Here is a 15,961-nt window from a genome sequence, read left to right as displayed (position 1 = left end):
GGGGGGGGGGGGGGGGGTTAGTAATATTTTAGAAGTTAGCAAAATTCATCTGGCCACTCCCTCCCAGTTTTAGCAACAACGACTGGTCATCCTGATTATGTGGACAGCTATGGCCACCTATTCCTTGTTGCTAAAACTGGGAGTGAGTGACAAGGACAATGGCAGTTGAGACAGGATCCAGGACATTGCAATGGGGATGTCATTACCAAGGCAGGTAACATACTAACAGCAGGCTGACAATTCACTCTGTTGCGAGAAGAGCGTGGCATTGGCAGCCATCCTGACAGTGACAGAAGCCACACGGCTGGTGGCTGTGGTGGAAGATATATTGCCCTGTTCGCTTGATCGTATTAGCCATGCTTATCAGTCATGATACAGTGTTTTTCTCTCACAACAAAACAGCATCAGCCGGCTTATAAGCCACAGAAACGATCAAGCGAACAGGGAGATCACTGAGGGTGCTAAAGAATCACTTCTGAGGAATATATTACGGTAAGCTTAATTCAATTCTTGCTTTTTTGAGGAATTTACTAGGAGGAAAGTTTCTATATGAAGGTTTGAACTGTACATTCATTAATTCAATTGAGCATTTAAGACATATATTAGAAACTGTGTAATAACTGACATCATGAATAATCACAAAGAAACCACCCGTAAGTACTTTATTATATAGTTGTTATTCTCTCTCTTTCCTGCTCTGCAGGAGAAGAAGATATTGAATAATTTACTTTTCTGTGCAAGTTAGTTTTCTAGGCTAACGCTCGGCTGGCGTTTTAAGAGAACTTTATTTATAGCACTGTTTTGTTTGGTCTTGGCTGAAGCTACTCTTTTGCCTCTTCTCCGTAATCTAGCATTGAGAGTTTAGAACCCTTCTTGCCTCTTCTCCACAATCTAGCAGGAGAGTTTACAACCCTTCTGTGGGTTTGGTGGATATTTGTCAAGAAGTCAAAGTCTCATGTGTGGTAGGAAATTTTTCTTTCCCTAGCTTGTTTATTTAGAGATTTCAACTTTCTTAGGTTGTATTCCATTTTTCTTCCAATTTTAATTCTCTTATTTCCAGAAAAATGTTTAAAGGCATAATGCTCATACCCTGCTGTTTGTACTCCTCAAGTGTTGGGTGGGTTTATGTTGACCTCTTAGGTAGCGTGATCATTTGACTTTATGTGCTTTTCCATCGATGCGGGATGCTGCTTTCCTTGCTTTACTAATTTGTCACTGTATCAATAAATATTGGGTTAATGTTATGAAAAAATGTTTCAGTTTTCATCTGTTGCAGGTGCAGTGTTTTAATGTCTGTGTATAATGCTTTTCTCTTCTCACTTGCAGCTCTTCCATATGTGCATCTCACAGAAGTATTTTAAATGCAGCATGCTCCTCGCAACCAAATGGGAGTAATATATCCTCTTATCTTTCTTTTCCTGCTATTGCTTCATGGAGCTAGTGCTGCTTTGAAGGATCCAGTACAGAAATGGCAGACTCTAAGTGGTAAATACGCTAACAGCTAACGTGTTATATTTCTGTACAAAATTATTTGATTGAACATATCCTATGTACTCAATGCATTGCACTGAATGATATTGCATTATTGCTGACCCTCTTACTCTGTAGGTGCCCCTCCATTAGTCATAGCTCGTGGTGGGTACTCTGGGCTGTTCCCTGATTCAAGCCAATTCGGGTACCAGTTTGCCCTGTCGGATAGTCTGCCTGAAGTTGTTCTTTTCTGTGATTTACAACTTTCAAGTGACAATGTTGGATTCTGCAAGACTGGCTTGGCACTTGACGACTCAACGCTAATAGCTAAGGTCTTCCCTAAGAATGACAAGATATACAAAGTGAATGGAGATGATCTGCACGGATGGTTTTCAGTCGACTTCACTTCAAATCAGCTAATGGACAATGTCACATGTAAGTAAAAATAACTCGAGTAACTTTTCAAGAAGCTTGTGGTGTTCTATTTTTTTTGTATGCTTAGGACTACATGGGTCAGCTTTGAGCCCTTATCTGTTTGCCTTAGTGATGGATGAGGTCACAAGGGACATACAAGGGACATCCCTTGGTGTATGTTTTTCGTGGACGATGTAGTGCTAGTTGATGAAAGCCGAACAAGAGTGAATCAGAAACTGGAGTTATGGTGGGAGACTTTGGAGTCCAAAGGTTTTAGACTCAGTAGAACTAAAACTGAGTATATGAGATGTGACTTCGGCACTACTACTCGGGAGGAGGAAGATATTAGTTTGGAAGGTCAAGTAGTGCCTAGGAAGGATACCTTTCGATATTTAGGATCAATGCTACAAAGAGACGGGGATATTGATGAAGATGTTATCCATAGAATCAAAGCAGGGTGGATGAAGTGGCGCCAATCATCTGGTGTCCTATGTAACAAAAGGGTACCACAGAAGTTAAAAGGCAAGTTTTATAGGACGACGATTAGACCTGCTATGTTGTATGGTGCAGAATGTTGGCCTACGAAAAGACGACATGTTCAACAGATAAGTGTCGCGGAAATGCATATGTTGCATTGGATTTGTGGTCATACAAGAAGGGATCGAGTTCGGAACGATGATATACGTGATAAATTAGGGGTAGCACCAATTGAAGAAAAGCTTATCCAACACCAGTTGAGATGGTTTGGACATGTCCAACGGAGACCTCCAGAGGCACCAGTGCGTAGTGGAATCCTAAGCCAGTATAGTAACATAAAGAGAGGCAGAGGAAGATCGAAGTTGACTTGGGTAGAGACAATAAAATGAGACTTGAAATGATGAAATATACCTAAAGACTTAGCCTTAGATAGGAGTGCTTGGAAAACAACTATTCACGTGCCTGAACCTTGATTGCTTCTGCTGGATTTCAACTCTAGCCTACCCCAATTTGTTTGGGACTTAAAGGCTTTGTTGTTGTTGTTGAAGATTTTCATGAAAAAATAAGAAATGAGCTGTTTGAATTTCCTTGCCTTATGGAGTACCTATAAGGTTCGTTTGGGATTATTAATAGGTTTTAACTGTGAAACTTCTCTTCTAATCTCCAAACAGTATCTACTTAGTTTGTCATGCTCTGACCATCCTGTAGTGATCCAGAATGTTCTGTCTCGCCCAAGCATATTTGATGGCACCATGGGAATTAGCCTTGTTGATGATGTTGTAGAACTCCGCCCTCCTCAACTTTGGATTAATGTACAGGTAAACATGATTTCACCGCTAGCTATATAGTTCTTCCCCTGGATTTGGAATGTTGGTTCCACACTCATCCATGTTTTCCTCCTATTGAACTATTCTCCTGCTAATAGCTGTTCTTACTTTCCTGTTTGTAGTATGGCCAGTTCTTCCTAGATCACAAGTTAAATATCGAAGAGTATATATCATCGAGAGCAAAAAAAATTGGGGTCAATTATGTCTCCTCACCTGAAGTTGGATTCTTGAAAAGCCTTGGTGGGAAGCTCGGGAAAAGCAATGTGAAGCTCATTTTTCGGTTTCTTGATCAACAACTCATTGAGCCTTCCACAAAACAACCTTATGGAGCCATTCTGAAGGACTTGAAATCTGTCAAGGCTTTTGCCTCAGGAATTCTCGTCCCTAAGACTTACATTTGGCCTGTGGACAAGGATCATTACTTGCAGCCTGCTACTACTTTGGTGAAAGACGCCCATGGCCTAGACTTGGAGGTCTATGCATTTAAGTTTGCCAATGATTTCATTTCAAGTTACAACTACAGCTATGATCCTAGTGCTGAGTACTTGCAGTTTATTGATAGTTCTGACTTCTCTGTTGATGGTGTCCTCACTGACTTCCCATCCACAGCTTCTGCAGCCATTGGTAAGGACCACTGCATGTTGAAAAAGCTAAACTGTTGTTCCAAAGTAGTTCGGTGTAGACTAAATTATGCCATAAGAGTATGAAGTATGATTTTTTATCACTTCATGGTCGAGAAGTTACAATGATTCTTATGATTTGACGTGATCATTGATTCTTCTATCATGCACTCTCTAACCTCTGCAGGTTCTTTTTATCTTTCTTATTGTAGCTTGCTTAGCACATACTAAGGACAGCCCTCTTCCTCCTCCTGGAAGTAAGAAATCTGGCTTTTAACCTCTTGTCCTAATTGAGATATTCTGCCATATTGCACTGCACTAATATCTGAACTTGGCTAGATGATACCAGCCCACTGATCATCACCCACAATGGTGCATGTGGCTTATTCCCTGGCTGCACCGACCTTGCATACCAACAAGCAGTGGAAGACGGTGCAGATATAATTGACTGTTCAGTACAGATGTCAAAGGACGCAGTGCCCTTTTGCTTGGACTCCCCGGATCTTACAAAAGGCACGACAGCAGCAACAGTGTTCTTGACAAAAGCTGCTACTGTGAATGAAATACAGAATGGGTCTGGCATCTTCTCATTTGATCTATCGAACGAAATCCAGACTCTAAAGCGTAAGTATCATTCCATTTTGTTTGCCACAAGTTCTTGCTTCTCTTTGAAGGGCGGGCCTGGTGCAAGTGGTAGAGTCATACCGCCTGTGACCGGAAGGTCCCGGGTTCAAGTCGCGGTCTCCTCGCATTGCACAGGCGAGGATAAGGCTTGCCACTGACACCCTTCCCCAGACCCTGCACAGAGTGGGAACTCTCTGCACTGGGTACGCCCTTTAAGTTCTTGCTTCTCAGTTCAAACTGTTAGCATCCACGCTAACACCTTCGTTTTGGTTTTATCCCTTAAGCTGATCTTGTTGGCCCATACGATCAAGGACTGAAAAGAAATCCGGCAGCAAAGAACAGCGGGAAACTCATGACTTTAGTTGATTTCCTGTCCTTCTCAAAGAGCAGCAACATCTGTGGCGTACTAGTCGATGTCCGTGTAAGGAAGCTTTCTTGAATCCATTCTTACTGCCATTGTAATTGGCAGATTAGACTTGTAGTGAACCTAAATATATTAACTAACCTGATCAGTAGGGCTACAGAAATCATGGACGCTTTTACATTTCAAGTCGCATACTTTGCAGAATGCCCCATACCTTGCAACCAGAGGCATTGACATTGTGGATGCTGTCTCCAGCTCGCTTATCAATGCCAGCTATGACAAAGAGACCAGGCAGCAGGTGCTCATCGCATCGGAGGACTCCGCCGTGCTCAGAGCATTCAAGAAGTTCCCAGCGTTCAAGCGCGTCCTCCAGATCGGCAATGCGATCAGTGATGTGTCCAAGGCATCCGTGGAGGAGATGGCCAAGTTCGTGAACGCCGTGTCCATCAGTCGGGGCTCGGTTGTCCAGACATAGGGGTCATTCCTCTTGCGGTTCACTGATGTGATCGACAAGATGCACGCCGCAAACCTGTCGGTGTATGTCGGGCTGCTCAGGAACGAGTTCATGAACCTGGGTTCGACTTCTGGGCTAACCCAATGGTTGAGATCGTGACGTACTCATCTCTGATGGCTGATGGGATTGTGACCGAGTTCCCTGCAACGGCAGCGGAGTACTTCAGTGAGTATATGTCAGCGTAACATTCTGAACTGCTGAGCGTCCATATTCTTACCAGCATGGCTTACATTCTTAAATCTCCTGCTTTTAAATGCAATGTAGGGAGCCCATGCAGTGACTTCAGTAAGAACCTGACCTACACGATCATGCCTGCAAAGCCTGGGTCTTTGCTCAAACTGACAGACCCCAGTGCACTGCCTCCGGTTTAGGGGCCAGCACCAGTGTTGGAACCTGCCGATGTTGTGGACCCACCGCTGCCACTGGTGACCATCAGTAGCCCTGGAGCTTCAGCATCTTTGAATGGTTCCAGCACTACCAGCGGTGCAAGGGTGTCCACTGCAAGCTCTGGTATTTACTTGTTGGTAATTGGACTTTCTGCATTCTTGTTAGTGAGCTCTCAGTAATCTGAAGCCTGGGTACTGGAACTGTATGTGGTTTGTTCAGCATTTTGACCCTTCCCATCAGGGCTGATTTGCAAGAAAATGTACTTTAAGCAAGTAGCACACATATCCTAAAATTTTGTTTTGTTGGTTGGAATTTGGATGCTAGACTTGTACGAGTAACATACTCTATATAGCAGAGCTGCGCGCAGTTTGCACAACCAATTCGTTTCCAGGAATTATTGCAAATTTAGAAATGCTAGTGACTTCTGACTTGCATAAAGACGAGGTGCTTGCCATCAGTTCATTTTAAATGCATTACTAAAATGAAAGAGGCATATCGGCAAATTTTGGTTTTGCTTGAAGGATAATTTGTTTCCTGCCACTCCCCTGACAGATTTATGTGTTAAGTCCTAAAAGGTGTGTGAATTGGGATCTCAGAGCAACTCCAAGAGCCTTTCTCAGCTTGAATTCTATATTTCTATTTGGGTCACATCTCTCTTGCTATCTACTTACTCCGTTCTGAAATATAATAGATTTTGAGTTATCCTGAGTTGAACAATCTTATATTTTACTAATATTTTTGTAATATATCTCTTTGATATCGAAAATGATATTATTCTTCCTCATAAATTTAGTTAAAGATAGTTTGATTAGAATAAATTTGGATCAATGTATTTTATGAGAGGTTGTATGACGCCGTATCACGCGACCGCTTACTCCAGCTGCTCCTCTCTGGCGATGCCTGTCCGCCTCCCCGCCGCTGTCCCACAAGTATTCCTCCTATTCGCACTCGTGCTCTATTGCGTACTTCTTCCGGAACATCCATGGGCCACTTTTGCACTGACGACCCTGACCGCATCTACTGTGTACTATGTTTATGGGATTTGTTGTGTTATATATAGTTGGAAAATGGTTGATTAACCGTGTCATCGTTCGTTGCCGTTTCTTGCGTGCAGCAAGTGCTGTGCCGTGTAGGAGTGCTCTAAGCCTCTAATACATGGAAACTCATGCAAACATCTAAGATTCAGGTACATGAATGTATGATCTGCCATCAACAGTTGGATTGTTTGAATTTGGAAAGGAATATATCAAGTTATAGGACTTAGAATAGGAGAAGATTTGAGCAGCTTGAACAACAAGCTAAAACAGTCCTATAACATCAATGCTGCCCACTGCTCCTGTCTTATAGTTCTGTTTTGTGAATTCGGGGATTCGTGGGATGTGAATTCATTGGCTATCATAGGCGATCAATTAATTCATGCATCTCATTGTTGAACTAAAGTTAAGTGCTTTTGGATTGTGAAAATGTGCCATCAGCCTATCACTGTCAGGTAGGATGTGATTTTCAGATCTGTGCAGGGGCTGATGAGTTTATGCATATTAAGCAGGCTGATAGAGTACCGTTTGGTTTCTATATTGTGATTTTTCATGTTCCCATTCCACCCTGTTGTTTGTCATCCGTTGTTTACAGTAGTAGTGTCTTTGGGCACTTCGAGACTATGATTTCTTTTAGATTTTAGGGCACTTGATTGCGACATTAAGTAATTTGACAGGCATGTCATATGAGAATATGACAACGATAGTTCAGCATTAAGCTATCTTTTTTTTAAAAGAAAAAAAAAGTTCAGCGTTATGCTGTCAGGAAGTACCCTTACTGAAGCAGTACACTTGGAGCTGACCATTTCTGTCACATCACATGCGACATGTTGGTGTGAGAGCACTTGAAAGGCGTACTTTCTTTGTGAAAAACTTATCAGAGGCCAATCTATAATGTTGGCTACATCCTGCACAAGGATGTTGCTCTTCGGCAATTATTGCAGCCATCGGCTCTTCCTGCAGCAGGAAATGGCATTGCTAACATGTTGAGATGATACTTTTTGCTTGCACTTCGTGCATATTGTTAACAAAATTACTATTCTTCATATGGCTATAACGATTTCTACAAACTACTGAAGTACTTTTTTCTTACTTTTTGAATGGAGACAGGTCGATCCTTGGTTTCTGGGCTGGCCACCACAATTCGTTTCCACAAGTTTGGGAGAATGATACAGATATCAGCAACAACCGCATTAACAGAGCCATGGTAGGGCTAGTTTAGCAGAAACAATTTTGTCAGGCCTAGTTCTGTATATGTCCTGATTCCCAAGTTGTTTAGTGTTTCTATAATATGCTTCTGCTAAACTAGGGAGTAACTAATGTTCTTTGGTTGTATTCTATCTGATTCCAGTTGTTCTCTTGACTACCTTTTATTTGGTTGGCATTTCGTTAAGGCCTTGTTCGCTTCTCTTATAATCCGTCTTTTTCAGCTTGCTTTTTTAGCCGGAACTGTGTTTTTCTCTCGCAACAAATCAGCCGGAACAATGTTTCGGCTTGTTTTTTCAGCGAAGCGAACGGGGCGATCATGATGTTTCGATGTAGAAGAACTATACTAAGAGGCCATCATTCTTTTTATTTTTTGTTAAGACAGGAAGCCATCAAATTTGGTATAGCACTATACTAAGTAATCACCTGTAATTGCTAGTCCAGAAGGATGTCGAGTAGCATTCACCTGCCATCCCACATGATGCTTTTCACATGATCATGTATGAACTGTGGCTGCAGGAACCATGTGATCAAGTACTAAATCCAAGATCATCCCAGGATGATTCCAACAGAAGCCCCTGATCAACTGACAAAGGCAACGTCATGTTTGACCACCTGCTAGCGTAGGCAGAAGATGCCTGAACTGCTAGGTTTAACATGGAGCATTGGATCTAGCAATGCCAGACAGCTGCCTGATGAGTTATGGCGAATGTCTGCATCAAAGGTACTAATATGTAATTGTTGAGGCTGCACCTAAGTTCTGGCCTGTAGATTTTTATGAAAGAGTTCTCCGTTTTCTTTATTCTGTTTTCTCTAGGTTTGCTCACCCTGAGTGGCAGCAAGGTTACACATGCTGCTAGATCTGCTTTAAGCTTCAATCGCTCGTAACGCTGTACTAGTTCTTGTAAACTAATGCAAGATAATGCTGATATTGATAGTACAGATCTGCAGGCTGGATTTGATCTAACATAGGCTATGGTAATCCATTATCTTATCTTGTAATTTATTTACCCCCCATCGTCAGCTATTTTACTTGTGCTTTGATACTACTGTTGGATCTAGTTGCGCACAACTGTGCAAGCGCCGAGGCCTGTTCAGCTTGTCTAGTCTCGACTTGTTTTAGCTTATTCTCTCTCATAGAACACTATTGAATCAGCCGAAACCCGTCGAAATACCGTACTTTTCTGTACCAGCCGAACACATGTACCGCGAAACTGGATGGACTGTTTGTCAAGGCTGCTGTTCCAGTACACATGCAGATGCAGCATGCTTATGCACTGTTGCTGCCCTTACTAAAGATGACAATGGGGACCCGCGACCCGATACCCGACGGGTATTTACTCCATTAGGGTCTAAATATGGACTAAACACACTACCCATAGGTACGTAAATGGACCAAATCCTTCACCCATCGGGTACGCGGGTATGGGTATGTTCCAGCAGTCCCCGTAACCGTTTACCCATGGGTGAAAAATACCCGGCCGTCTGAAAGAGATCAATGCTCCGTGGTTAGACTACAGATTCTGAAAAGTAATGCATGTAGAGAGAAACAAATATGCTTGCCAGTAACCTTGGTCATATTTGGTGCAAAAACCATAGCAATGTTGCGAGCATTCATCTTGTTGTAGCTTTCATTTTCCACCACATCTGCCATGAGATTGATGGCCCATTCAAGCAATGCTGCTTCAACAGGAGGTAGGGTACTTGCAAGATGGCTACACTCTTCTTCAGTGTTGCAGTGCATCACTTGTTCTGGAGTCAACGAGTCCAATACTCCATTTGGAAGTTCCCGAAACCATGTCTATAATCAGTAACTTCTACATTAATCATGACTAATGTAGAGGAGAAACTAAATGGAAAGGAATTTTAATTTGTAGAAGATATTAGTATATGCTATTATTTGTCTAATTTTATGTGCTCTGGTTAGTGGTGATTGCTGTTGAATTGTTGATTTTTATGTGCGTGAATAAATTGTTGGCGAGTACGGGTGACCCGACAGGTATGATTTACCCGGCCGGGTATGGGTCTGGGGAAAATTCCCCACTCATGACGGGTATGAGTATTCTGACGGTACCAAATTTTTATGGTGGGAATGGGTCTGGGGTGACCATACCCGATGGGGATTTACCCATTGCCATCCTTAGCCCTTACACTTGCACTCTTCTTGTGATTCTCTTTGAGCCTTAACCATTAATTAGCGCACGCTGACCTGCTTTATGAGCCTAGCTTGTTTCACAAGCCTTTCCTTGACTGACTGCATACTGATACCACTGCTTTTTTCTAATGCGGCATGTGAGCTGTGACAGTAAACCTGTCATTGGGGCGCATGCCGTTGCATGAACCTTATAGAGTACGGAGTATGTTCAGCTTATTTCTGGGGCATATGGGTGCAGTGAACTGGATGTTGTTAACCTGTCACTAGCTGGGTCTGGGTTAGGACTAAGCAACCCGTGCTTACTGGCTAACCTCTGGCAATCACGTACCACGAGGCGAGGGCGGTAAGGATGTGCAGTGCAGTGCAGGAGGACGGGGCCGGCAGAAAAACCCCGGCCGACACGGCCACCTGTTACATGCTCGAAGCACTAAACGCCGCAGCTTCCCCGACCCCCAGAGAAGTTATACTCTCTGCTTGCTGTGGCCTGTCGCCCGTGGTCCGTCTCCGCCTCCGTCTCGAGGAGGGCGACGCCATGATGGGCCATGGCGAGTTGGCGACGGCACGGTGGAAGGAATACGAGGAAGACCACTGCATTCCGTGCTCGTTGCTGCGGCCTGCGGGTACGCACCGCCGGAGCAGACATGGCGGGACACCACGTTTCGTCGCGTCCGCGAGCCGGACGGACCACGGAGACACATGCCGGTGGCTGCTAGCGCCCCGCCAATAAAGCAGCTGCAGCCCTTGTTGAGTTGTTGGCCGCCTCCGGCTCGAGCTCCGGCTCCGGTGCACTGAACCGGCACGGCAGGTTCAAGAGCCATCACGATTTGGTCGACCAGAACCGTTGATCGTGTGATCACCAGACATTGTCACGGTCACAGTAAGGACAGATCACGAGATCCGCTGAGACGCAAACGCAAAGATCACAAAAAGGAATATGCATATGCATGGCTTTCAAATTCACGATCACAAACACAGAGGATTAGTAGGTTAATTAATTCTCGCAGCACCTCCAAAATTAGTGACAGATCTACGTACACGCCCTAACAAACAAGCTCGCCGCCGGTGATCACCACCGCCGCCACCGTCCTTCCACTCGCAGTAAGATTATTGCGATCAGTGGTAACGACTCCAAGCACTACAAGGTCAGTTTTTTTTCCTCAGGGAACGGCGGCGCCGCTGCTGCTCGCCGCAGCGCTGGGCGCTGCCGCCGTCCGCTCGAGCACCATCACGGCGTCCCTCATGGAGGGCCGCTTGCCGGGCGCCATGTCGCAGCACGCGAAGGCGAGCCTGAAGCACGCCAGCAGCGCGTCCTCCCTGCCGTCGGCCTCGCCGCGGAGCGTGGGGTCGGCCATCCGGAGCACGCGGCCGTGCTCCTCGGCGGCCACCAGCCCCGCGTGCCACTGGCACAGCTCCACCTCCGAGTAGACCCGCCCGGAGAGCAGCTCAAGCAGCACCATGCCGAAGGCGTACACGTCCCACTTGGCCGTGGGCCGCAGGTTCTTCAGGCACTCGGGCGCCTGGTACGGCGCCGGGGCCGACGACGACGACGACGCGGCCGCCGCCCCGGCAGCGGCGGACGCCGACCCGCAGGGGCTCGCGCCCGGCCCGGGCATCTGGGACAGGTCCGGCAGGCTGCTCGTCGAGTGCATCGACCGCTTGCTCCCGAACAGCCGCGCCGACGCGCCCGCGCGGTAGTGCGACGCCGCCTCGCCCGACAGCAGCCTGTCCAGGCCGAGGTCCCCGATCCAGGGCTCCATGTCGGCGCCCAGCAGGATGTTGCTCGGCTTCAGGTTGCCGTGCACGCCCTTCTTCTCGTGGATGTACGCCAGCCCGCGCGCCACGCCGCGCGCAATCCGCAGCCGCGCCTCCAGGCTCAGGTGCAGCGGCGACGACGACCCGAACCGCCCTGCAGATGCAGCAAAATCACCCGGTCGGTCATCACCAAATCAAGTGAAGTGAATCTCGTAATCGTAACAATGCAACACCAAGGTGTTATGCGTTGAGGGAGGAGTAATTTGCAACTACTCAAGCATTCAAGGACAGTTCTTCAAGATTTCCAGCAAAATTGCAATGATTTGTGTGAGCAATGATAAGTTTTTTTGCACTATCAGTACCTATGACCAGTACGATTTTTTTTTTACGGAACTACGACCAGTACGATTAAGCTCTAGACAATAGATGAATCAGTACTACTAATACGCATTTAAGCTGCCGCACGTACAATCAGTAAAGTGCCATCTTTTCATAGGACTCAAGCCGTTGCAGCCAAAGACTCCAACTTCGCAAATGATTATAGGTTATGAACTGTACAAGATGTCGGTGTCAAATAAAGCATCTTTCCGATGCAATTTTTAGTATCTGAATGAAAGTTAGTGCTGAATGTGGTAACGCAAAATAGACGACGGAGGAACTTTACTGCTGAACGCGATGTTGGCGAGGCTGCAATTGGGGGCGTAGTCGTGGATGAGGAGCTTCTCGTCGGCGCCCCAGTAGAAGCCGCGCAGCCGGAGGATGTTGGGGTGTCGGAACCGGGCGACGGCGCGCACCTGCGCCTCGAAGTCCTTGAGCTTTTCGGCGCCGCCGCTCTCGCCGATGCGGCGGACGGCCAGCGTGGTGCCGTCGGCGAGCACGGCCCTGTACACGATGCTCGAGCCCGTGGCGCCGAGGATGTAGGCCGACGCCTTGAGCAGCGTCTCCATCTCGAGCTCGCTGTCGCCGTCGACCGTCACCAGCGTCACAGGCGCGGGGGCCGCCTGCTGCTGCTGGGGCAGGTTGTGCTTCTTGCTGCCGCCGTGCTCCTGCGGGGTGCTCCGGCAGATGAAGCTTCCCCTCTTCTTGAGGTCCTCCTCGTCGTCGGAATCGCCGTCCGACGACGCGGAGTACTCGGAGCTGTCCGAGCCGTCGTTCCTGCGGCCAATGCAGCATCCCGTCGACGTGGACGCCTTCTCCTCTTTGCCTCCGGCGATGTCAAGCGTCTTGACGTCGCCGTCGATTCCTCGCGCGCTCTTCAGCTGCAGCGGCGGCGTTGGGTTTTCCTCCCGACGCTGCCGCCTCTTCTTCCTGACGTGGTACGCGTACATGAACAGCATGAAGAGGAGCCCGACGCCAGCGATGTCCCCGACGACGATGGCCACGATGGCCGCGGGAGGAAGCTTATCCTGCCCGCTCGGCAGCTGCCCCGGGGCTCCCGGCGGGGCGCGAGCGGGGTTCTTGGGGATGGCCGCGAACGCCGGCGGCGAGTCGGTGGCGTTGGGAGGGTTCGACAGCGACGACGGGATGGAGCAGGCCTGCTTCAGCGGCGGCCCGCACAGGTTCGGGTTGCCCTCGTACGCCGCCGCCGGCTGCGCGGCGAACGGGCCGGCCTGTGGGATCGCCCCGGTGAAGTTGTTCCGCGACAGGTCCACCGTCCCGTTCGCGGGGACGAGCGCGGCCAGCTCGGTCGGCACCGCGCCGGCGAGCTTGTTCGACGAGACGTTGAGCAGGCGCAGCCGTGCCCCGCCGAAGTCCGACGGGAGGGAGCCGTTGAATCCGTTGCCGCTGAGGTCAACGAGCTCCAACGTCCCGAGGCCCCCGATGGGGAGCTCGCCGCCGAGGCGGTTGCCTTGGAGCCCCAGCACGACGAGGCTCGGCAGCCTGCACAGCGCGGCGGGGAGGTTGCCCGCGAGCGCGTTGCCCGAGAGGTTGAGCTCCTGGAGCCCGCGCGCGTAGGACGCCCCCGAGTCCGGGAGCTCGCCGGAGACGGCGTTGCCCGCGAGCGAGAGCACGCGGAGCTCGGTGGCGTTGAGCAGCGTGGCCGGCAGGCCGCCGCTGAAGCTGTTCCCGGAGAGGTCGAGGTGGCGCAGGTGCTCGACGCGGCCGAGGTCCGGCGGCAGCGTGCCCGAGAGCTGCGCGTTGGGGAGCACGAGGCTGATGACCCGCGACACCGTGGCCGCCGCCAGCGACGCGCCGAGGCCGCCCGCCGCCGCCGCGGTGGCGTTGCGCGCCGGCGCGGGAGCAGAGTTGCCGTTGCCGTCGGCGGAAGCCGAGGTCACGTTCACCGCCGCCCGCGCGGCGGCGGCGTTGGGCTGCGGGAAGCCGTTGCAGACGACGCCGTTCCAGGCGCACGGCGCGGCGTCGCTGTAGGTCCAGCCGGCCAGCGCGCCCAGCGGATCCGCCGTGACCGCGTTCTTGAAGGCCATGAGGAGCAACCCGTCGGCATTGAGGCCGCACGCGCCGGTGCAAAGCGAGGCAAGAAGTAGCAGCCACCCCACCGCTCCCGTCACAGCTGGGGCACCTCTCGCGCTGCCCCTCCTCCGCGCATCCATTGCCGCTGCGGCGAGCTTCCTAGACGGCCAGCGCCGACGCCAGCATGTCCGTACTCGATCCTCCTCCTCCTTGGCCCCTAGCTTCCTCGGCTGCAGAAGAAGCGTTGACCGACCCGCCCCCGGCCGCGGCTTCCTTGGTAGCTCAGCGCCCTCCCCTCGCGGTCAGGGCGCAGGAGCAGCAGCAGGTGGAGGAGAGGCGGTGCGAGCAGTGCGAGGCTGGCAATGGCATGAGAGGCTGGCGGGGCGGGGTGAGTGGAGCGGAATAAAGAAGCGATGCCGGGTGGGTGGCCGCGTGGGGTGGTACGGCCGTGAAACCTCCCCGGTTTTCGAGTTGGGGGGCCCGGACGGCAGCCGGCATGCAGTACACACGTCGTTGTCGCCTCTGACCTCGCTCCGGCTACCGAGGGAGAAGAGACCGACGGACTGCTCCGTCCGTCTCCATGGATGAAGTAGCAGCGCCTTGTTTAGATGCCATCCAAATTCCAAATTTTTTCACTTTTTTCGTCACATCAATTTTTAGCCGCTTACATGGAGTATTAAATGTAGATAAAAAAATAACTAATTACATAGTTTAGTTGGAAATCACGAGATGAATCTTTTGAGCCTAATTGGTCTACGATTGGACAATATTTACCAAATAAGACGAAAGTGGTATTATTTATAGGTTTGATTTTTTTTGCAATCTAAACGAGGCGCAGGCAAAGCAGCAGCTATGCTCGGGGCCCGTCGTCGTGTGGCGGCGTGGATCATAGCAGCGTAAAGCGTGACGCTGAGCCTCGACCTACCGTGCGTGCCCAGGCCCTCCGGTCGGTCGGGACTCGGGTCTCCATCGCCGGCCCGCCGGACGGCCGCGCGAGCGATGCTTTTGAGTTGGGTCGCGGTTGGGGACGGACGGATTAGTTTCGCGGATATTACTACGTGGTCGTTGTCTTTAATTAATCATGTGTGGTGTGGTGCGGGTGCGGGTGCGGATGCTGATACTGATACTGACGCAGAAAAAAAAAATGAAAGTGACGGGTGTACACGTCGACGGCTTCTTTTTCAGTTAGATCAGCGTGTTGAGTTTGGTACTGTACCGGACGGGGTGATGGTCGTCTCTCGTCTGCCGTCTCCTTTAAAAAACCAATCTTTTGGACAGGAAACGGACACTTCATTCATGCACCGTCATGTCAACAATGTTTTACTCTCACAGCAAACCAGCATCAGTCGAGCTTATCAGCTCCGAAACTGACCAACTCTACTTCATCGCTACCCTCCTCCTACCAGGCATTTTTTTAAATAAAACTAGATATAAAAGTATAATAACAGTAATATAACAGGCTATATAACCTGGCCGGCAGACGATGGATCAACACTGGTTAGGCTCGCATTGGGGGACCTCTGGAATAAATGCATGGATGATCGTCTTGCAAAGAATGCGAGACGATTTCTCCATAAACCTTGATACAGTGCAGGGGGTCCCCGGAAGAGGAAAACTCGGTTGTCACGTTACTGTACAACAATGCTTTTAGTTTCTAAAATTTTTCACCCCAAACTATCACATGGAATCTTGCGGCACATGTATG

At 49.1% G+C, this 15,961-nt stretch overlaps 1 protein-coding gene and 1 pseudogene across 1 annotated transcript; one reads left to right on the top strand and one right to left on the bottom strand.

The window, feature by feature from the left end:
- Positions 1–21: 21 nt before the first annotated feature.
- On the top strand, positions 22–6,093 carry LOC136519737 (glycerophosphodiester phosphodiesterase GDPDL7-like; annotated as a pseudogene).
- A 4,924-nt stretch (positions 6,094–11,017) lies between these two features.
- LOC136520898 (probable LRR receptor-like serine/threonine-protein kinase At4g37250) lies at positions 11,018–14,636 on the bottom strand. The gene is made up of 2 exons (XM_066514576.1): positions 12,509–14,636; positions 11,018–11,998 (listed from the first exon to the last, which is right to left on the bottom strand). Exons 1-2 carry the CDS (start codon positions 14,394–14,396, stop codon positions 11,250–11,252), a joined length of 2,637 nt encoding a protein of 878 aa, XP_066370673.1. The 5' UTR covers positions 14,397–14,636; the 3' UTR covers positions 11,018–11,249.
- Positions 14,637–15,961: the final 1,325 nt, after the last annotated feature.

This window comes from Miscanthus floridulus, chromosome 18 (genome assembly GCF_019320115.1).
Source record: "Miscanthus floridulus cultivar M001 chromosome 18, ASM1932011v1, whole genome shotgun sequence".
In the NCBI taxonomy this organism is placed as follows: domain Eukaryota; kingdom Viridiplantae; phylum Streptophyta; class Magnoliopsida; order Poales; family Poaceae; genus Miscanthus; species Miscanthus floridulus.
This window is presented reverse-complemented; position numbering and strand designations above follow the sequence as displayed.

Bases quoted from the DNA above. Each gene is read 5' to 3' on its own strand.
- LOC136520898 (XM_066514576.1), bottom strand. From the start codon at position 14,396: ATGGATGCGCGGAGGAGGGGCAGCGCGAGAGGTGCCCCAGCTGTGACG. The intron at 11,999-12,508 runs GTAAAGTTCCTC...CTGCATCTGCAG, and splicing joins CGCCAACATCGCGTTCAGCA to GGCGGTTCGGGTCGTCGTCG.